The sequence below is a fragment of the Candida orthopsilosis genome (genome assembly GCF_000315875.1).
Source record: "Candida orthopsilosis Co 90-125, chromosome 3 draft sequence".
NCBI lineage: Eukaryota > Fungi > Ascomycota > Pichiomycetes > Serinales > Debaryomycetaceae > Lodderomyces > Lodderomyces orthopsilosis.
Window position 1 is genome coordinate 1,489,904 of NC_018296.1, and position 21,011 is coordinate 1,510,914.

At 37.0% G+C, this 21,011-nt stretch overlaps 11 protein-coding genes across 11 annotated transcripts; 7 read left to right on the plus strand and 4 right to left on the minus strand. All coding sequences in view use genetic code 12, as the record gives it.

The window, feature by feature from the left end:
* Positions 1 to 2,370: 2,370 nt before the first annotated feature.
* On the plus strand, positions 2,371 to 4,317 carry CORT_0C06660 (hypothetical protein; the record flags this gene model as incomplete). Its single annotated transcript, XM_003868894.1, has 1 exon — positions 2,371 to 4,317. The coding sequence occupies one exon, from the start codon at positions 2,371 to 2,373 to the stop codon at positions 4,315 to 4,317; it is 1,947 nt and encodes a 648-aa protein (XP_003868942.1).
* Positions 4,318 to 4,706: 389 nt separating this feature from the next.
* On the minus strand, positions 4,707 to 4,949 carry CORT_0C06670 (hypothetical protein; the record flags this gene model as incomplete). Its single annotated transcript, XM_003868895.1, has 1 exon — positions 4,707 to 4,949. The coding sequence occupies one exon, from the start codon at positions 4,947 to 4,949 to the stop codon at positions 4,707 to 4,709; it is 243 nt and encodes an 80-aa protein (XP_003868943.1).
* Positions 4,950 to 5,179: 230 nt separating this feature from the next.
* CORT_0C06680 (Mtw1 kinetochore component) lies at positions 5,180 to 6,190 on the plus strand (the record flags this gene model as incomplete). The annotated part of the gene is made up of 1 exon (XM_003868896.1): positions 5,180 to 6,190. The coding sequence occupies one exon, from the start codon at positions 5,180 to 5,182 to the stop codon at positions 6,188 to 6,190; it is 1,011 nt and encodes a 336-aa protein (XP_003868944.1).
* A 285-nt stretch (positions 6,191 to 6,475) lies between these two features.
* On the plus strand, positions 6,476 to 7,609 carry CORT_0C06690 (Pho23 protein; the record flags this gene model as incomplete). The annotated part of the gene is made up of 1 exon (XM_003868897.1): positions 6,476 to 7,609. The coding sequence occupies one exon, from the start codon at positions 6,476 to 6,478 to the stop codon at positions 7,607 to 7,609; it is 1,134 nt and encodes a 377-aa protein (XP_003868945.1).
* A 1,403-nt stretch (positions 7,610 to 9,012) lies between these two features.
* Positions 9,013 to 9,843, plus strand: CORT_0C06700 (Ras1 RAS signal transduction GTPase; the record flags this gene model as incomplete). The annotated part of the gene is made up of 1 exon (XM_003868898.1): positions 9,013 to 9,843. One exon carries the CDS (start codon positions 9,013 to 9,015, stop codon positions 9,841 to 9,843), a length of 831 nt encoding a protein of 276 aa, XP_003868946.1.
* Positions 9,844 to 10,205: 362 nt separating this feature from the next.
* Positions 10,206 to 10,886, minus strand: CORT_0C06710 (Ost2 protein; the record flags this gene model as incomplete). The annotated part of the gene is made up of 1 exon (XM_003868899.1): positions 10,206 to 10,886. The coding sequence occupies one exon, from the start codon at positions 10,884 to 10,886 to the stop codon at positions 10,206 to 10,208; it is 681 nt and encodes a 226-aa protein (XP_003868947.1).
* Positions 10,887 to 11,119: 233 nt separating this feature from the next.
* On the plus strand, positions 11,120 to 11,941 carry CORT_0C06720 (Oca1 protein phosphatase; the record flags this gene model as incomplete). The annotated part of the gene is made up of 1 exon (XM_003868900.1): positions 11,120 to 11,941. One exon carries the CDS (start codon positions 11,120 to 11,122, stop codon positions 11,939 to 11,941), a length of 822 nt encoding a protein of 273 aa, XP_003868948.1.
* Positions 11,942 to 13,184: 1,243 nt separating this feature from the next.
* CORT_0C06730 (hypothetical protein) lies at positions 13,185 to 14,006 on the plus strand (the record flags this gene model as incomplete). The annotated part of the gene is made up of 1 exon (XM_003868901.1): positions 13,185 to 14,006. One exon carries the CDS (start codon positions 13,185 to 13,187, stop codon positions 14,004 to 14,006), a length of 822 nt encoding a protein of 273 aa, XP_003868949.1.
* A 566-nt stretch (positions 14,007 to 14,572) lies between these two features.
* CORT_0C06740 (Rap1 transcriptional regulator) lies at positions 14,573 to 17,317 on the plus strand (the record flags this gene model as incomplete). Its single annotated transcript, XM_003868902.1, has 1 exon — positions 14,573 to 17,317. One exon carries the CDS (start codon positions 14,573 to 14,575, stop codon positions 17,315 to 17,317), a length of 2,745 nt encoding a protein of 914 aa, XP_003868950.1.
* A 1,238-nt stretch (positions 17,318 to 18,555) lies between these two features.
* CORT_0C06750 (Mp65 cell surface mannoprotein) lies at positions 18,556 to 19,686 on the minus strand (the record flags this gene model as incomplete). Its single annotated transcript, XM_003868903.1, has 1 exon — positions 18,556 to 19,686. One exon carries the CDS (start codon positions 19,684 to 19,686, stop codon positions 18,556 to 18,558), a length of 1,131 nt encoding a protein of 376 aa, XP_003868951.1.
* Positions 19,687 to 20,147: 461 nt separating this feature from the next.
* On the minus strand, positions 20,148 to 20,621 carry CORT_0C06760 (Mp65 cell surface mannoprotein; the record flags this gene model as incomplete). The annotated part of the gene is made up of 1 exon (XM_003868904.1): positions 20,148 to 20,621. One exon carries the CDS (start codon positions 20,619 to 20,621, stop codon positions 20,148 to 20,150), a length of 474 nt encoding a protein of 157 aa, XP_003868952.1.
* Positions 20,622 to 21,011: the final 390 nt, after the last annotated feature.

Consider the following 21,011-nt stretch of genomic DNA (forward strand, 5'->3'; position numbering starts at 1 on the left):
TGACGACCAAGAGACAAAAGAAAGAGCGGTCTTCTAATTATCTGTTTGAATTGATTTTTCAGCTAATGATCGGAAAGAGTTGGTTAGATTTGTCCATATATATTCAGACGATTATAATTTAGAGCAAACCTGTGGCTTTTATGATGCAAATTGATTGCAATCAGGCAAGAAGTTGATTTTTAACAACAAATAGCTAAAGCAAATAGTACAAATGGAACTTTTGATAGCCGAATTACATGTGGGGCACATGAATGACACGATTTAAGCGAAGCTCTGCTCACAGCATGGGAGCTAGTCACAATTGTGGGTTAGCTCTACAAAAGAGACAGCACCAACAACCTGGTAAACATTGAATGCCTCCATTTTTCCTTGAAAAAATTCTCTTCCGCTTGGTTTTTAGGGTTGTGCTACTCTGCTCCTTTGCTTTACCAATTCGGTGCGTCTAGCACTCTTTTGGTCCGTGAAGCTTGGTAATGGTAGACGGGCTGACAATTATTAGCTCGTAGTATATGTATTTCCATGGGGACCCTTTAAATACTTGGAGTATGGGCCTTGGCTATTGTCTTGGTCTTTTATACTTGATTGTGAAGTCAATCGGGTGAATAAGAACAAGGTTGAAAAATTAAAGCCGAGATCTTTGTAAGATATCAACAAAATGCTTGCTGTCCCAGGAAATACAAATCTCTCTTCGTGCTTCACCACCAGTGAAAAAACATATCAAGTACTGTCAGTCATTAGCCGAACTTGTAAAATGTCAACAAATTCTGGAGATTGTGTTTGTTACTCCTTTGTGTTTACAACGTTTGAAAAATTTGATTTTGATTTTGTATAAACACCCCAAGTATGTAACTAGTCGATCAAACTGAAACTTTGGAGAGATTTTGCAGTATTAACACACAACGTAGAAGATTATTTATTCCCCCAGGATGACTTCTTATTTTTCTCTATAAAATTTTGCTTTGAAATGAGCAAAAGACGAAGTACATTTTGCAACGACGAAAACAAGTTACCACCCCTAAAAAATTCAACTAGTGTACAAGTAAACTAAAGCAATTCTTTCCGCAAGGCTCAGTGAAATAACTATGGATGCTTCTGCAGCTTGATTACATCATGGAAACAGAATCTTTATACACAGGAATCGTTTCATGTCGCAATTTTATCTCCACTAAAGTGACTACAACAACATCCTATCGAATTTCAACTACCAAGCGTCTTCTAGTTTGAAGTGGGATATTCTCAAATTTATATTCGATCTGTGCTGGTTATCTTTACCAGATAGATGATCATTATCCAGCACTTGATTATCTATTGTTCTTTTTGATCTCTACACAGCCAGCATAATTTCTAACACAAAACAACTTAAGTTTGTAACTGTAAATCTCGGAAATTTATATTTGCCTCCACACGCCCCCAAATTTTTTTTGGGCTCTATGCCTAAAATTAGAAAGACAGAGAAGACGACTCAAGTATAGACTAGCACGCCAGCAGATGGAAAAGCTACATTTCAAACCACTAAGTTTGAAATCCATATGTGGCTTGGGCGTAGTCAAAAGCATGTTTTTTCGTCATAGCAATCGTATCATGCAACTAATTTACTTTAAAGTACTCTCCTTTTGTGTAAGTTGTTTTTGTTTCAAGAATCAATTTCCTCGAGGAAGTCTCGGGACTTGAGACACAATCTCACTTTAGTTGATTAGTTGCTAGTGCGGACGATTCGGTCAAGTAAATCCAGTATTGTCTACGGGATCAAAAGGGAGTGTATATTAAACGGAAGTGAAACACAATGTTACCTCAAGCCGATTATGAATTATCCGCCTATTTGATTTTATTTCTCCACCAGACACAAAACTTTGAAGATACTTTTTGTCTGTTTCTCTTGCAAAATCTCACCCAACAATAAAAAAATTTAATTAGGCACAGACACACAGACAAAAAGTACTCTCACAGGGAGAAAAAAGAGTAAAAATTCTTAAGAAAAGTGAAAACCGTATCTAAGATATAGAGAAACCATTCTTATATTCAATTTCCTTCTTCATTCACATTCTAGAAAAACTTACTCCAACAATATATACATTGCGAATAGACATCATAAATCAACACTTTCGCTGCTACAACACCCCTCGCCCAATTTTAATAGATCTTTTTGTGGCTGGCTCCATCCATAGCCCTCCCCCTGCTTCACTGTACATCAAGACAAAACAGTTTCAAGACACCATCATTAACCGATCCTCCTCGTTTTTTGATCTTCTTTTTGGTGGATAGCTACTACGAAACTGGAGATAATTCACTAAATATTAATTAACAATCACACTCGCTACATAATCATTGCAACACTAAATACCACACTCGCTTCGATACCTATCACTTACAATGAATTTCGACAACAATTTTCTATCGCAGGACGATACAGCCGAAATTTCTCCAATGATAAACCAACAAAGTTCCTTCTTGTCCGATTTAGATCATGATGTTATCAATTCCCAGTTCGTAACACCCAATCCCAACACCAATACATTCAACAATAACACTTTTAATAACGAGCAGTTAAGTGCTTACCCACCTTATGACTTTTTTGATCTTTTGGATTTCGAAGCTGATAAAACCACTAGTCTACAGACTCCAAAATCGTCGGTGGATCCCACATTCGATCAACCTTTAGGCGGTACTAATTTTTCAACTAAAACAACCCCAGCAATAATACCCACGGGGACATTCCCACCATTTTACTCAGAGAATAGAAACAGCTCACACACAAATGTCACAATTCAAACCCAAGCTTCACCAATTGTTCCAAATATAATGAATGCACAGAGTTACAACACTGTTGATAATTTCAGTGAACCAATGTTGAGTACACCAAGTTCCCTGACTGGATTAAGAAACTCACCTCAACAGTTTACTTCACCTTCACATTCACAGTATCAAATAATGCCAAAGTCAAAGTCTGGACCAATTGGCCTCGGGTTGAATACGGAACTGACAATAGCCACTCCTCAAGCTCCTCCTCCACCACCACAAATACAGCTGTTTCAGAATGTGCAGAGACAATCTCCATTACAGCAAGCTTTTCCCTCGCAGCCTCCTTTGCAACTACAAACCCCTATGACTAAACTTTCTCCTTATGAAAGGGCCAATGCTATGTTTCAACAACAAATTCAACAACAAGATTTTGTTCAACTACAAAATGACCTCGAATCAACGCGGAAGTTTAGATCTGAACTGAGCCTAAACTTACAAGCATTGATAAAGGAGGAAAAAGAGAAGCTAAATACTTTCAATGCTTCAAAAAGGGTGGAGCTGCCAAAGCAACGGATGTCCAAACATAGAAGGTCATCTGCAAGAACAATTGAAATTAAGGAGCAAAATGATACCCTCGAGGAGTCATTTACAAATCAGAATATTGCAAATTTGCCAAACCAAGTGTCCACCCAGAATGGCCCATTTACGCATAAAGGTGATGATATAGATTCTCCCACCACAATTGAGATAGCAAGTCCCCAATCTTCAATTGATGATTTCTCGAGTAATTCAAATGTCACTGGCAAATTTTTTGAAAGCAAAAACATCACTGCCGAAGAATTGCTCAATGATGATCATTTTGAAAATTTGGTTACACAGCGATTAGATACAAAGGACTTTTTTGCCGATATGGTTGATTTAGACCACAACGTTGACATTGAATTGAATGATCCTGCTTACAATTTGAAAGACACTTTGATTTCAGACAACACAGCCTTGCCGAAATCGCAATCAAATAGTGTTGGTGTTGGTTCCACTCCCAAAAAGAAGAAGCCTCCAGTTTCATCTACATCATCATCATCAGCGAACAAAAAAAATACTAAAAAGGTGTTGAAGAAGTCGTCGTCATTCAATGGGTCCCCATCTCTTATACCAAATCCAAAATTTTCCAAAACAAGAACACAAGTCAAGACAATTTCCCCGTCATATGGCGGTGCTAGCATAGGAACTTTTCCGGTAGTCAACACTTCTGGTAACACCTCCACAAAAGGTCATTCGTCTACATCCACTTCACCACAAAAGCGTTCGGTATCTTGTAGTCAAGCCGACATGATCAGTTCAATGCCTGTTCTTACTATGGGTAATCATTATTCATTTATATATGAGCACGCAAAGGATGGGAGGTTACACAATGGAGGTGGTCCTGTTGGTGGAAGTGGTCCCGGAGGTCATGTTGGTAGAAGTACGAGTCATCATCGAAGTTTATCAGGGCGACGGTTGAGTAGCTTCCAAGAGAAAAACTTCAGCCCCAATGCCCAATCGAAAATGTTTGAGTTTCAAGTCGAGTTGAAGAAATAGGTATGAGAGATGGAATGTAGAAGCTGTATTTCATTATGTTTTTTCTTTCAGGACATTTAGTACTCTATTTAATAAGGATGTTTTAATGTTTGGTTTATCCTTCTTCCGTTTTGTATACTTACTGTTTCAAGGTACTAGTAGTTTTGTACAAAACCATTAGAGCAAAAGTCATTTCTACATGTTTCTCCCAAAATAATTTAAATATTCGTCTTAGATACTATAGTATACATAATTTGCATTCACAACACCCCTCCATCACAATCGCCACTTACTAAATGTCGCTATATCCAACTATCCCTCTTCCTTATAGCAACAACATGTCCCCAAATTAGACAATTTTTATAACTTCAACATATCCCTTCTCTAAGCAAAAGTCTATCTTGCCTCCCTTACAAGTCCTTATCTCTAGGTACATAATCAGTAGTCAATACAGGTTTCTTTCTCAATCTATCTGTTATTGAAATGACACCTTCGTTATTATATGCCCATATGGTTAATCCAATGGGTACTAAACCCATAAACACGATATTAAAAGCAGCTGATTGTGGTTTGAAACGGAAGTAGTGGCCTAGTTTTTCTTTTGCGGTATTGAATCTTTGTAATTCTCTGTCTGGGTGTAATGTACCTGCCATGATTGTGTTGGATTGTTTGCAGTCCTTCTTTGAGCTTATTTTGTAAGGCAATTTTTTTCTCTTTGATTGAAGTAATTGAATTCAGTTGGAATTTTATTGGTGAAGAAAAAGTAAGAGCTGAAATTGGTAGCGTAATGTTTTGATTCTATGTAATCACAACATATCAAATCATCCTTCATCTGACAGATATCATACTACATTCCACAGATAAGACTATTTCACCCAAGAGAATGCCAAATATTGAGCACGATCCCCGTGCAACAGCACTCCTTATAGAACATTTAGGTTTTGCACCCATAAAAGTCGTTGACGAAGTCATTAACGCTGTCAATCAAATAATGGTTCAAGGTATAGAGGCCCTTGAGAACTACTTGACAAACGTCCATGCTCAAGGACAACTACCGGAAAATGTAACTCCAGAAGAAATACTTTCTGGCACTGCCAAACTAGAATCCCTAATTCAATACAAAATTGATTTCGCATTTGATAAATATGAATTGTATTGCTTATCGAATATTTTTCATATTCCAACTAATTTGATTGATGATGGATGGTTTCGATTAAAGACGCACGAGGGGATTGATTTCACTCAAATTCAAAGTAATCCTTTGGCGAAACTGGAATACGATGATGAGATTTTACGAATGAATGATTTGATTAGACAAGAATTGTATAAACGACAATATTATAAATTGCAAATTGTTACTTTTGATAAGATTAAGCAGTATCTTGAGATTGTTCTGAATAAGTTTGTTAAACTTTACGATTTGAATGTGCTGGAAACGGCTACCGACAGAAGTGGATTAACGGCGAGGGAGATTTTAGCTAAGTTGGGTCCTGTTGATCAAACGTTAGAGAATGTTGTACTACAGTTGAAAGATGTGATAAGACAAGTTGAACTAGCGAAGCAAAAATTAAGTAGTATTGATTTGAAAAATGTTAGATTTGATCATAATGATGAATATATTGAGAAGAGGAAAGCACGTATTTTAAAGAATTTGAATTTGAATATTGAATCAGGTGAAGAGTCAGATAAGCAGCAAAGTGAAATGAACGGGCGCAGTGATGATGATGATAGTGGAGTTGGTTCAGATATTGAGATGTTTGAAAATATCACCGATTGGGATATAGTATACCAGGGGGTTAGTGCCGCTAAGGAAAGTCGGCAGACGGAAGAGAAGTTGGATGTGGAAGAACAGGTGCAGCTGTCTGTAACTGATCTACCGTTGGATAACGAATAAACAATAAACAAGTCATTCACCCCTTGTATTTAGTATATCAAAGTACTCAATCTACTGTAGAAGTAGTATAAGAGCGGTGCAGGTTGAATGCATCAGCAGAACACATCCTTTGCTCTTTTATCACTAGACAGCTATAAATTGTTAATAGCCAAATAATTGAGTCCATTTGGTAGCACACCATCGATTGTCCTCTTTTTTCTATCAACAAAAGTTTAAATTCGAACAAACCACAACCTGCAACGAAGAAAAACATCTACATTTCCAGCATAAAATTTCCCCTCTACAATGAAGGAGACTAGAGAGTATAGAAGAAAAGAAAGGCAGGAACTTCAAGGAATCAATGAATTCAAGAATCGACCTCGCACCATCAGCCATCTTCATGAACTCTTACCAGGATTAAATGACATCAGTGATGCATTTGAAGCATTACCATTAGACATCGTTAAATATTTCACGTTATTGAAAGAAATCGATGCTAAATGTATAAACACCGTGCCACAAATCAACCACAGGATCAAAACCTATATCGACAACTTACACGTCCCTATTGAAGAACAAAATAAGGTGAAAGCACTAGCAGATAAACAAAAACGAGAAAATTCACAATTGAATGTGATTAAAAACAAGATTAATGAAATTATCCCTTGTCTTGAAGAGAAAATGCATGTCACTTCTGTAGCTACTGATTTATTGAATAAACATATGCGTCGAATAAATCAAGATTATAAATTAATTATACAAAATAATGAAATCCCAGAGAATATACGTATTGGTCCCTTGGTTCATCCAGCAATGATTCTTGACTCGTCACATCCAGCTAGAGATCTAAACGTCAATGGTGAAGGCGTGAGTGGCGGTGGTGGATATGGAAATAATGCAACTACGGCACAATCACAGCGTAGTGAGAGTAGAAGAGAAGCGTTGGCTGCAAGAAAGGCCAATAAGGATGATGATAAGGATATTGGAAGTGGAACTAATAAAAAGAAGCGAAGTAAGGAACAGACTCCACTAGATGGAAAGACTAATAGTGGAAACAATAATAATAGTACTGGTGGTTACACTGATGGGAAAAAGAGAAAGAATGAAGATCGAAATTCATCTTCTTCATCGTTGAAAAAGAAGAAAAAAGGAACTGATGACGACGAAGACGATGAAATAGATGACAAAACTGATGGTAAAAAATCCACATCCACAAATATTGACAAATTAAAAACATCAGGAAATTCTTCAAGTGGCGGATCGCATGAACCAACGTATTGTTATTGTAATCAAGTTTCATTCGGTGAAATGGTTGGTTGTGATGGTGATGATTGTAAACGAGAATGGTTTCATTTACCTTGTATTGGATTTAAGAATCCACCAAAGGGAAAATGGTATTGTGATGATTGTTTAAAGAAGATGAAGGTGAAGAAGTTGTAATGTGGGGAGCGGGGGAGTTTGTTAACTGTATAGATTGGATGTATGTATATTGTAACTTTGAGAAAGTAATAGAAAATACTTGTAATATAAAGCTGTAAAAAACTGAAAATCCAAATGTGGGTTGGTTTTATGGAGATCTTGAGACATACGTATCTTCTCTTGTCAAAGCAGATTAACCTTAGTGCAGAGACCACCAGTTGTATAAGCTCTTGGTAGCTCTAAAAAAAGCGGCTTTAAGGATTTGAGTTATTTGCTTGCGCCGCGTTTAAGCAAACTTTCTTCAATTGCAAAAAGCAAAATTTGGCTGGCTGACTTAATGAATTAAAAAGAGATGGGCAATTTATTGAAAGAGATATTCCTCACAAGAGTTAAAAAAGGAAACCACCATTTTATCAAAGAGTAAGGAGCACAAGGCGGGAGAACCTTATGCGTTCTCTGTCTTTCCCAATTTCTAAGGCTGTCGCATGCATAAAAGTTAAAATTGAGAAAGCACAAAATTAACAATAGAGTTAAAGTGGGGAGTGTGTGAATATGTGTCATCATCATTCACTCATCGATATGACTTGCTTGAAGAGGAAGGAAGGAAGGAAAGAAGAAGAAGAAGAAGAAGTAGGGGAAGGGTGGGGTGAAGGGAAAGAGTGACGTCGAAGTAACAAAAGTAATATGACGAATGATTTTTGAATGATGACGTTTGAATGAATATAAATCTTTTGTACCACGTATTACGATTTTTCTGTGTTGTACGGTATTAGGATAAAAAGCCGAAATTATATTTTTTCCCAAAGGAATGACATGCTATATATATCGTACAATACAACCCCTCTATAATGTTTCTGTACTTCCCTAATATAGAGAAAGATTCTTTGGCCAGGTGAAGCTGTTGTTCGGCTATAACTGTAGTTCCTCTATGGCTTTATTTCTTGTGTTGTATTTTTAAATTGTGCATACATATCCAATCTAGAAATGTAACCTATTCACCCTCTCTGGTTTTTCTATTTCCGTAAAAGAGTAGACGTATTTGCTACATAAGTGCTGGAGATTACCTGTATCTTTTGAAAGATCGGGACTACTGAAGTGGCGGAAAAGAGGTCTTCTTGGCTACAGTGATTCTAGACGATAGAATTGATTAGAAGAGCAAAATGAAATTTTATTACTTTGTGACAATATAAGTTTCATTTGTCTATTGTCGTGTTTTTTTTCTTCTTTTTCTTCTTCTTCTTCCACTTCATTGTGTTTTTTGTCACTTTATTAATTTCATTTTTAATCTTCATAAATTTTGATTTTAATTATTTTTGTTTTTATTTTGCTTTGGACTTTTTTTTTATTTTTTTTTTTTTCATTGAAATATTGACAACATTTCAACTTCCTTTTCCATTTGAAACGGTTATTCCTAATAAGTCTTTATGTTGAGAGAGTATAAATTGGTAGTAGTAGGTGGAGGTGGTGTTGGTAAATCTGCATTAACCATTCAATTGATTCAATCGCATTTTGTTGATGAATATGACCCCACTATTGAGGACAGTTACCGCAAACAATGTACTATTGATGGTGAACAAGTATTATTGGATATTTTGGATACTGCCGGACAAGAAGAATATTCCGCCATGAGAGAGCAGTACATGAGAACTGGTGAAGGGTTTCTTTTAGTGTATTCTATAAATTCGAGAAATTCTTTGGAGGAATTGCAAACTTTTTATGAACAAATTTTACGTGTTAAAGATAGTGATCAAGTACCGGTATTAGTTGTGGGAAACAAATGTGATTTGGAAATGGAAAGACAAGTTAGTTATGAAGAGGGTCAGGCATTGGCCAATAGTTTCAATTGTCCGTTTTTGGAAACTTCAGCTAAATTGAGAATCAATGTTGAAGAAGCGTTTTTTGATTTGGTTAAGTATGTTCGAGCTAGTGAAGAAGCGGAAAGACAACAACGCTTGAAAGATGAAGGTGTATCGCCACAACAGCAAGAACAACAAAATAAACAACAAGCGCAACAATATCAACAACAGCAATCATCACAATCGCAACAACCGCAAGTACTGCAGCAACAACAATCTAATGGTGTAGCGGTCGGTGGCGGTGCTACTGGTGCAGGAACCGCTGGTGGTAGAGCTTCTCCCGGTGGAGGCGCGGCGCAAAGAGCCAATGGGGCTGGACAAAGCAATTCTCGAAAGCAACAATCTCAACAAACTTCTGGTGGGGAAAAGTCGAAATCAGGATGTTGTGTAATCGTCTAAGAGAGGGAGGGAAGTAGGGAGAAATTGAATAGGGGGAGTTCTTCTAAACAAGATGTCGAACGGTAAAGGTGTAGCTGGTGTGTTCAAAAGCAAGCATTGACTGTGGGAAAGCCCCAAAGAAAAGAAAAATGAAAAGTTTTGAGTCTGTGACTCAGTGTGGTCTCTAAGTTTGTCTTTATTGTTTAATTTAGTTTTAAAAGCCTTTGTTAGTCTTTAATTTTTAATCTCATTTTCAAGACAAGAGCTTTTGTAGCCATCTCTGGCTTCAGGTTGTTCTGATACTGACTATTTAGAGTAGAGGGCTAGACTACCAAATGTTAAGAAAATATATCAAATTTGAAACCATTCTCTATCTGTTCTGTCTAATTTATAAAGTGAATAACGATAAAATGTAAAATCAAACTAGCAAATATGAAATCTGCGAACGATCTTTCTGGAGAGATACCAGTAAACACCTTCTTAGACTTACCACCGTCAGTATCATCCTCATCAACGTCAACAACATCAACAATCTCGTCAACTTCATCAACCTCGTCATCTTCGGCACCTTTTTCACCTTTTTCACCTTTTGCACCTTTTTCACCTTTTGCACCTTTTGCACCTTTATCACTCTTCTTCTTACTCTTACTTTTACTCTTCACAACAACAGTCTCCTTTCCCTCTTCCTCACCACTGCTATCGTTGATTTGCAATCTTAAACTAACTAGCAACACAAATTGTCCCACGCATATAGCAAATCCACCAAGAAAAGCATTAAATGGAAAATTACCAATCAAAAGCACATATACAAATTGTAAAATTCCCAAGGTTACCAAAAACGCAAGGAATAAATCAATCAATTTTAATTTGGGAGTTAATGTGGAGAAATAATCTTGCATGGTTGTGTTTATTGCTGATTTTAGTTCGTTGAATGTTGTAGTTACTGATTTTGGTTGAAGTGGAAGGATTGAATCGGGAGAGGAGGAGGAGGAAAAGCTAGCAGAAGAGGAGTTTGCTTTTGCTGCCTGAGCTTTCTTGATTGCTGCTGTTTCTTTCTTTGCCATTGTTCAATTGAGTATAGTTGGGTGTAATTGAGTGGATGTTGTGGTAAAGTTAATGGCTATGTTGGTGTTGAAATTCTTAGTGAAAAATAACAACGAATTGAATAAAAGCAGAAAAAAAAAAAACGAAAATTGTACGTATCAAAACGTGTCTCAATGGTGATAGACGAGAGAATAGAATTTCAGAAGATCCTTAACCATATACACCCATATCTATAGCAAGCTGAACGGTTACAATGGCAGTTCATCAGTCGGTTCCTTTGCAAGGCAAGCTAAGTCAACAATTGAAATCTAATGATGAGGAAGGAGTCAATTACCCTGGGTCTATTTCTACTCAACAACAACCACAACTACACAATCCAGAGGCAGAGCAACTACAGCAACAGAAACAAACACACCAAGATGGTTCGTCTACGCTATCCCGATCCCAGTTAATCCAACATGAGCAACAGCAAAGATTGGACCATGCATCAAGCACCAATAGCAATTTACGCAAAATAAGTCATCCACCAGTACTACGAATCATCCCACCACTCAATTTCTGCCCCGTTGAAAAACAGTTATACCGGTCAGGACAGCCCTCCATCATAAACCAACTGTTTTTGAATCAACTAAATTTGAAAACCATTTTGTGGCTAGCATCAGAAGAACCAAACGACGATTTCCTAGATTATTGTACATCACAATCAGTCAACATCGAGTACGTGGGAATGTTGAATGAAATTGAATTCGATCTTCAACAACAACTCCAACCAAATATTAACCCATGGGATTCGTTAACTGAACCAATAATCACTAAAGCATTGGAACTTATTGTTGATAAACTGAACTATCCTATGTTGGTATGTTGTGGAATGGGGAGACATCGGACTGGAACTATTGTTGGATGTTTGAGGAGACTACAAGGTTGGAATTTGGCTAGTGTTAGTGAAGAGTATCGAAGGTTTACTGGAGCTAGAGGCGGAAGGATTCTTGTGGAGTTGTTGATCGAAGAGTTTGATGTGCTGCTGGTTGATATAGATCCGCAAAAAGCGCCCAGTTGGTTAAAAATTAGCTAAGGCGGGAGAAGTAAGAGATGGTTCTGACTGTTGATAAGAGTTAAGCTATTTCCTACTTAGCCAATATGGCGGGATAAGTAGCTATTGTGATTGTGAAGCAATTCAACTGAACAACTCGTCCATTTAACTGCAATGGTTCGCTGAATATGCCTCGAAAGTTTTAGTTGTTGCAAAATTGGCTATACGTGTGTATCCCAAATAGGAAACAAATGTCGGACATTTGTTGGTAAGATTTGAATTTTCACCTTTACCTTAACACTAGGTTAAGAGAAGCGTGGCATAAAGGTGATAATATATAGACATGAAAAAATAGAAACTTATACAGTCTCACTACTGAAGTGTTTGGTGTTTTGTTGATAAGTTGATACCGTCGGATAAGGGTGAATACGAAATGAAATAGAGGGTTACACCCCCACTCCCTCTCTCTTCATCACCTATTTGTGAAGTATTCATAACAAATTAAAAGCAAAAGTTTGTCAGAATAGTGTAATCGAGCGACTAGCACGTGGTTGATTACTATATTTATAGAGATATACATGGTGTGATTATATAGTGTATATGGTGTTTACGAAATTTGCCACCCAATTTGTATTGTGTATTGTGTTTTGGTTCCTCTCTTATCTTATCATTAGTATATTACTTCCCCTCCTCGTTCACTTACACTCCCTCTCTCTCGTCTTAATCTTTTTATTTTTATTTTTATTTTTCTGTTCTGCTGCATGTAACGAAATTTCTTCTCCCCTTTCTTTAACTTTCTGTTGTCTTCTTCTTCTTCTTCTTCTTCTTCCTCACTTGTTGTATTAGATAACAAAACTACAGTTACAATCTATTCATCTCAACTAGATTATTTAAAGCTTACAACAAAAGAGTAACCAATAGTTTGTCCTCGGTAAAGCAATAGCAACAACTACTTGTCATAAAGAGAAAATAGTATACAAACCCCGATCACGGTTTTTTTTTCTCCTTATCCACACGCTCACACACTCACACACACATTTTCTACTTTTTTTTTGTTTGGGCTGTTTTATTATTTTTCTATCCCTTGCGGAGAGAGTGAGAGTGAGCCACACAAGTCCAATTACACAACAAACTACAATCAGAACAACGCCATCTGATCGCAGCTACTCTGTATCAAATACATCCATCTAATAGAAGTCACTAGTTTAGACCACATATATCGCTTTTGTTGACTGTTGTGCAAATATTCTGCAAGAGCTAGTTACATACCCACTACATAGCAACAATGACAGGAACTTGTGTTAATACTATAAAGTTACTTGGCTTGGGTTCACTTGGGTTATTAACTTCATCACTTATTCAACAATCTATACAAAATATTCCCAATCTAATCACCCAAATAAACTCAATCTATCAATTGAATGTCATCACTTTAAATACCAAAATTGCCGAATCTAAAGGATACATCTTTGGTTCAAGATTAGTTAATGGATTTTTAACTGGATTGAGCACTTTGTTTTTCACTTTGGCTTTTAAATATAGTCCTACTGATGAAAAACATCCTTATTTGGTATATGCTGCTATTGGTGCTCCTTTGACATTACTTGGATTGTATTACAAGACTTGGGTTTATGAAGAAAAGATTTTGAAGAAACAGGATGTATCAATTTGGAAAAAGGATGCATCTTCCAAGAATTCCTCTCACGTTCCTTCCTCGGTTGTTTCAGTTGATGATGAAGAACAAGATGAAGCTGAAGTGATTTCCAAGGTAAACAGTGTTGATGAATTGGGTAGGTCTTATGTCCATCTTTCCGACGAATCGGGTCTTTCTACTCCAACTTCTTCTCAACCAGCTTCACCTCAAATCAGGCACCAAGAAGGAGAACATGATGTTGAAGATGAACAACAACAACAACAACAGCCATATGAAGGCACATCAAAAGAAGAAGCTGAAGTTGAACTCGAAATAGAAGCTACTTTAGCCAAGAAGGAAATTGTCCAAGATTTAGAACATATAAAATCAGGTTATACTATTGGGTCTTATATTTCTGGTCTAAGTTTGACCATTGCTATTGTTGGTTTATTTGGAGATTTTTACTTGTTGTAAATTACCAAAATTTGGATTATGGGGAGAGAGTTTGTTTAGTTTTATAATTCTTATATTATATCAGTAAAAACACATTGTAGAGATGATTATATTGTGGATTTCAGTTTCGGTGGTTGATAGTCGTATTGAGAGAGGAGGTGCAGCGTCGAATCTACATATCGTACATCTCGCCTTTAGTTCAATAAGATACAAAAACTCGTAAGATTCCGTTAGCTGCCTCTCTTATCAAAAAATGGCTCTTTTGCTTCCGACGATGTAAAAAGCTTCATAAATCAATGTCACGTGCTCTTTATGTTTACAAAGTATAAACAAATTGATCATACAAACACGTCTTTTTTATACTTTTTCTGTTGTTGAACTTATTACATCCAAACATCAAATCCTTTTCATTCTCTCATTACATCCAAGCATCAACATCAAAACCAGAGTACAAACGAGTTGACAGATTTATATTTTTTTTTGCAACTACCATTGATCAAAAACATAAACAGCTGAGACCAAGTGTACTAATTCACATCAGATAAAACAATTTATCATTCAAAGAAAGTAATTCAATTGTATCAGATATGAACTACAATTACAATTACGATTCAGCCTTTGGTGATGATGCAGCTGAAGCTACTGCACAAGCTGCTGTTTTCGTTGCTGGTCAACAACATGAACAGTTACAAATCCAGCATCGTGCGCAAGCACTTGCTCAACAACAACAACGACAACAACACCACCATCGCACTTCTCGTAATCAACAATCAAGTGGTGCTGTTGCTAATCCCAATGATCAGTTTCAATTCCAACAACAAATTCCTCCTCCACCACCTCAATTCAATCATCAATATGCTAAACCACAAGCCAGTATCTTTGTCACACTGGACAACAAGCCAATTCCATTTTTCATTCCATTTGATGAACCAGATAGAACTAAATATCGACGCATGATTATTCAAAATGGTGGATACTTGGCAGAAGGTGGAGTTGAAAATATGATTTATGTCACTAGTAAAGAACATCTTGGTGGGTTTGTTCGAATTAACTATATCGATGATTGTATTGGTATGGGACAATTGTTGCCACCTGGAGATTATACTATTTCAGGGTCACTGATTGCTGAGGAGAATGAGCCAATTATTGATATGTTGGGGTTGGAACAACATGGACAACAACAGCAGCAGCAGCAGGAGCAACAATTGCAACAACAACAACAATTTCAACAACAGCAACAGCAGCAAAGAAAGGCGAATGAGTTTGTCACTTCTATTGGTAAAAATGCGCCAGCTGCTCAGGGGTCATCAGACGGACCAACAGCAAGACGTATACTGGGAAGACATGCATCAACTTCCAATCGGTTCACTGATGAAAAAGATGAATATATATTGGACCAAGTTCGTAAAAATCCGCGATTACGTCATTCGCATGCATTTTATCGTCAATTGGCAACTCATGAAATGTTGAAAATGCACACTGGTAACTCGATTAGAGCACGTTATCGTCGTCATTTAGCTCCGCGATTAGATTTCGTGTATAAGACCAATGATCAGGGAAAATTACTCAAGGATCGTCTGGGAAACTTCATCCCTATCCCCTTAGATGAAATACTGTCAGAAACAATCAAGACCAAATTCACAGCAATGGACGACTACGTCCTTTGTACATCTGCCGTGACATATATTAAACAACAATCAATCTTACAAGGTTTCGATTACGATGCCACTGATTCCACTCGCAAAACCAATTTACCTTACCTGTTTTTCAATTCCTTATACCATAAACGTCCAAATCACACTTTACATTCATGGAGAGATCGTTGCCGTAGATATATTGGTAATGATTTGGATTGTGTTGAGTACAAGCAATATTACGAATCCTGTGTGGCTAATAATGATGTGCCTCATGTTTTGAGTAAAGTGCCTCAACATGTTATTAGTTTTCATAAGGATATTGCTGCTTTGAAGAAAGATAAACAAGCTCAAAATCAAAGGAACAAGGAGAATGAGGAGAATAAGGAGGAAGAGGAGGATGAGATTGATGAAGTTGTCGATGATGATGTAGCATTTGTTGAGGATGCTGAAGCACTTGCTAATGAGGCTGTCGCTGCTGCTGAAGCGCGTGATCAAGAACTTCAACGTCAACGAAAGCAACAAGAGGAAAATGAGAAGGAGAAGGAGAAGAAAAAGGACCAAGAAGAGGAATCTGCACTTGATGAAGAAATTGGTGAATTGAAGAGTTCAAATATTGGTGATGCAATAGATCAAAAGAGTTCAAACCAAAAGAGCAATAGTGATGAAGGTCAAAATGACGGTGCTGATATGGGTATTGATGATGTACTTAATGACCATATTGAAGTGCCCAAATTGAGTAATATTGGTACTCTTGATGAAGACGAGGAGGAAGAAGATTATGAAGGAGAAGATGATGAGGAAGAACTCGTTGAAAATGCACAGAAGCAAGATGGTGAAGATTCCGATAATGATGTATTCTTTTCTGCTCCAACTAGATCTGAAACGTTGGGCTCACATAGAATCGAATCACAATTAGGTTCCCAATTGGGTTCTCAAACTCAACAAGAGCCAAATGATACATCAAGTGAACAAGAAGATGATTACTCAGATATCAGTCTTGCTTACCTTGATAAATTCACCCCTTTGATTAATTGCATTGATCCACCTCAATTTCTCAAACTGCTCAAACAAAGTAAAGCACGAGTGATTTTACTTACTGAACTTCTCAATGAAGACCCCAAAGAAGAAACTCAAAAGAGTAGCAGTAGTTTGGCAGAAGATGATGATGACTCGCTAAAAGAAATATATTCTAAATTGACATCACTTGGATTCAAAGCTCCCTTTATAGGCCATATCATCTATGCTTGTTCAAATGAGACTTTAGTTATGATTAACTATATGACTCAATTTATTGATTCATTATTTCAAGCAATTTCTGAATCCGAAAAGAAATCTAGCAAGAAGAACAAGAAAAAGAAAAGTAGAGGTAAACAAGTTGACGATTTTGGTGAAAGTTTCAATTGGGAGACAGAATTGATTGATTCTTATTTACCTTTCAAAAAGGCACCCGTGGGATCCTGGAATCAGGCATTTGATGCCGTATTGGGAACTGATCAGGAGTCAAAGTTGTATAAGTTCAAGAGTGGACATGAGATTGAACAACGTAAGAAGTTTATTGCTTCTTGTTTGGATGAAGGTGATGATGATGATGATGTTGAGGACGAAGAGGACGAAGAAGAAGAAGAAGAAGAAGACGAAGAAGAAGAAGAGGAGGAGGAGGAGGAGGAGGAGGAGGAGGAGGAGGATGAAGAGTAGGGGTGTTGATGCTTTGTGTTTTGTATTGTTTTGTTTAATTAGTGTATGTTGTGTATTAATTTGTGATTATTTTTGCAGTTTCTTTTCGCTGACTTTAGAGCATTGCAGGTGTCAGCAACTTTATAATATTTTATGAATACAGATAGGAATACAGATAGGAATACCGACAACAAACAAAAAGGACTTCCCATGATTCCGGGTCTTGTCTGATTTGAAAGTCAACGACTTTTATGTCGATCGTTGAGAAGATTCGATCACGTACAGTAAAATGACTACGATACATGTATCGGTGATAAACGAGTCGTTTTTAAACTTCAGTTATTCTCAATAATATTTCATGGATTGAACTGTTATTTTCAGTTTACAAGTTTGGAGCTTTGAGGGGATCATTCTATGAGACTGAGTCAAAACTAATGGGTGTATTGACTTTTGTTCTGTAGTTGATTTTCGTTTTCACTACGTGGAACAGCTTTTAGAGTAAAGTCAATCAAGATTCCTCAGTGGAGAATTCGGAATGCTATAGCCTTGAGATCGAAATCATTATATTTTCTGTTTTAAACAGAAAGCGTTCATGGCTTGAGCAGGTTTTTTGTCCTTTTCGCAACTTTTTCAATCTACTCAGAGATTATTAGACACTGAAAATTTCAACCAAGTTGAATTTTTTATACCAATCAAGTGAGTGTATCGAAGGTTTGTACAATTTGCCACTATTAATGAAGATTTCTGTGTTTTTTAAATAATTGTTAAAACGTATCATTTGTAAATTATTTGTGTAGAGAATGACTTCTGTAGATATGGTTTAAATTTTCCATGTTTGTTTAACAGTGTCGGATTTACGAATAGAAAGTTTATGTGATACATAAACCTGTAGAACTTGTATAAATGAAACGCATGGTACAAATCAGAACTTACCAGTCTATCGCCGCCAGATGTAAAGACAACTTAGACAATTGGCATTTACAAGTACTCTTTAAAACAAAATCAATGTATATCTGATATCTAATGTAAAAATACACAACATATACACGATAAAACAAGTAAACAAAAATAAAAGCACAGAGGATAAGACACAGCATCGATCATCAGTTAAGAAACACAGTATGGATACGCTTCACAACTAAATCACTTCTCTTTTTCTTTTCCCCTGGATGCTCCAACGCTGAGGGTATAAAATTGAAAGGCAAGCACAGATATAAAAAAAACGAACAAAGATAAAATTAGGTATTCACCTCAAAGGTTTAGTTTGACAAGAAACCCCAGTATTTTTCAGCATCGTAAGCACCATCGGCTTTCCATAAATCATTGAAAGCAGTAAACAAAATAGAGGCACTTCCACAAGTGTCTTTAATAGATTGAATAGCAGCTTGTTGGTTTTGTTTAGATGGAACAGCCTTGTTGTTTGATTCACCCTTTGATGGCCAACCAGTTTCAGTAATCAAAACATTCTTGTTGTTACCACAAGCAGTTGAAACTCTTTGAATTTGAGACAAGACCCATTCACCAGCTTGATCAGCAGTGTAGTAACCATCAAAGAAACAATGAGCATTGACAGCAATGTAATCGGAATAATCACACAACTCTGGGTTGTTAATAACAGCAATAAAAGTATCAACGGAAACAACTGAACCAGTGTAACCAGCAGATTTCAAAGCAGATTTAGCTTGGTTAACGTAAGATTTAATTTGAGATGGGTTAGCTTGACCTGAGTTGACCAATTCATTACCAACTGAAACAGTATGGATATCATCCCATGAACCATGAGCTTCAACGGCATCAGAAATGGCTTGGACGCCATCTGAAATAGCGGAAACATCATAGATACCAGCAAAAATCTTTTGGCCAGAAGTCTTGGCTTGCAAGACTTGAGCAACTTGATCACAATCAACACCGTATAATCTAATAACATCAAACCCACTCAATTCAGCAACTTCAGAAGCAATTTGAGATGAGGTTTTACAGTTACCATTGTCAGCATAAGGAGTGTAAGTGACACCCTTAGCACCACCAGAACCAACATTAGATGAAGAGTCAGATGATGATGAAGAAGAGTCAGCAGTTGAAGCTGATGAGGAAGATTCACCACCATCATTATTTGATGAAGAAGCATCAGCAGTAGTAGTTGGTTGAACTTGAGGAGCATCAGTGACTTGACTAGCTGAAGTTTCATGAGTTTCAACAGAAACTGGAGTGAAAGTAGTAGTAGCATCACCAGCACCTAAAGTAACAACAACAACATTGGTTTGAGTAACAACATGAACAGCTCTTTTTTCTTCATTGTGCTTGTGGTGTTGGTGTTGTTGGTTGATGGCTAATGGAGCAGCCAAAGCTTGAGCTAACAAAGCAGTAGAAACGATAGTCTTGTACAACATTTGTAAAAAAGATAAAATGAACGTTTAATCTAGTTGGTTGGATATAATAATTGGGCGCTTAATAGTTTTATTAACGAAAGTTTGCAGTAGTTGGGATTAGGTAGTTGTGGATGATAATCTAAACTTCTAAAGGATAATAAGATTAAGGAACGACTGATAGAAGTTATGAAGATTTGTGGTTGCAGAGTAAGAAAGAAAGAAAGAAAGAAAGAAGGAAGGAAACAGGTGGATTATTAAAAATTTTTATAATTTTGAGAACTATTGAATTATGTTGTTGACGTTGTTTTGTTTGTTGAAAGAAAATTTTCCCAGTCTAAGAACAAGAACAAGGACAAGAAGAAAAATAATAATAATAATAACAACACCAACACTAAAAAGAGGTTTTGTGTTGGGGTGTCTTTTACTGCTTTTAGTGAAATGTCTTATGTATTGTTGTATGGATGTAACTCATATTTTAATATTTACAGTTTGACTAAATTGGTTAATCTCATATTTGTGTAATTAATGTAACCACTTACTTTAAAACAAAATTGTAAACAATACCAAGAGAACACAAGGACGAGAAAGCCTAGAACACTTTCAGTCAAATAGCAACCCAAGCATCTTTGTTTGGCGATGGGTTGGGTTATATGGGCAGAAGAATGCCGTAGAGTGGGTTTCTTTCGTAAGTCGTAATGTCCGATGTAGAGTGTTTCTACAATGGCGATATCTCCCTTTTCTTGTGGAGTGATATTGGCAGCACGCATTATGCAGCCTCTCTTATGAACTCTCGTGTCAATTGGTTTGAGTCGACGTAGAGGACACGTAACAAGGGTGGAATAAGCCCTAACCAGATGGGTTTGGAGGAGGTCTTGGGTATAGCTATGGTGCAAGACGCGTCTTGGTACTGAGCTGCCTACAATAGTTAAATCGCATCTTTTCACAAGTAGGAACATATATCTCTTCAGTTGGTGATGGAACAATGAAAAAGAGTGGTTTCAAAGTTTTACGTCGTAACGAAAGGGTCGGTACATATAGACGAGGTGTAAGAGAAGGGGGGAGGGGGAGACGAATGTTGTTTACACAGCATTGAACAATGTTTCGAATGAAAGGGTGGAAGGAAGGAAGGAAGGAAAACTTGTTTCGAGTGGCAATTTCCGTGGGAAAAATTGGTGCGAAAGTCCCTCCTTCTCGGTCGCTGTGCCCCCCTTACGTTGCCCCGTCGTTGTCGACAGGTGTTACTGTGTAAATAAAGACCCACGGGGAGAGAAACAAACAAAAAAAAACACGTGAAATTTGTGCAACGTAAAAATTTTTCTTTTGGTCAAGAACCTGTATATAAAGAT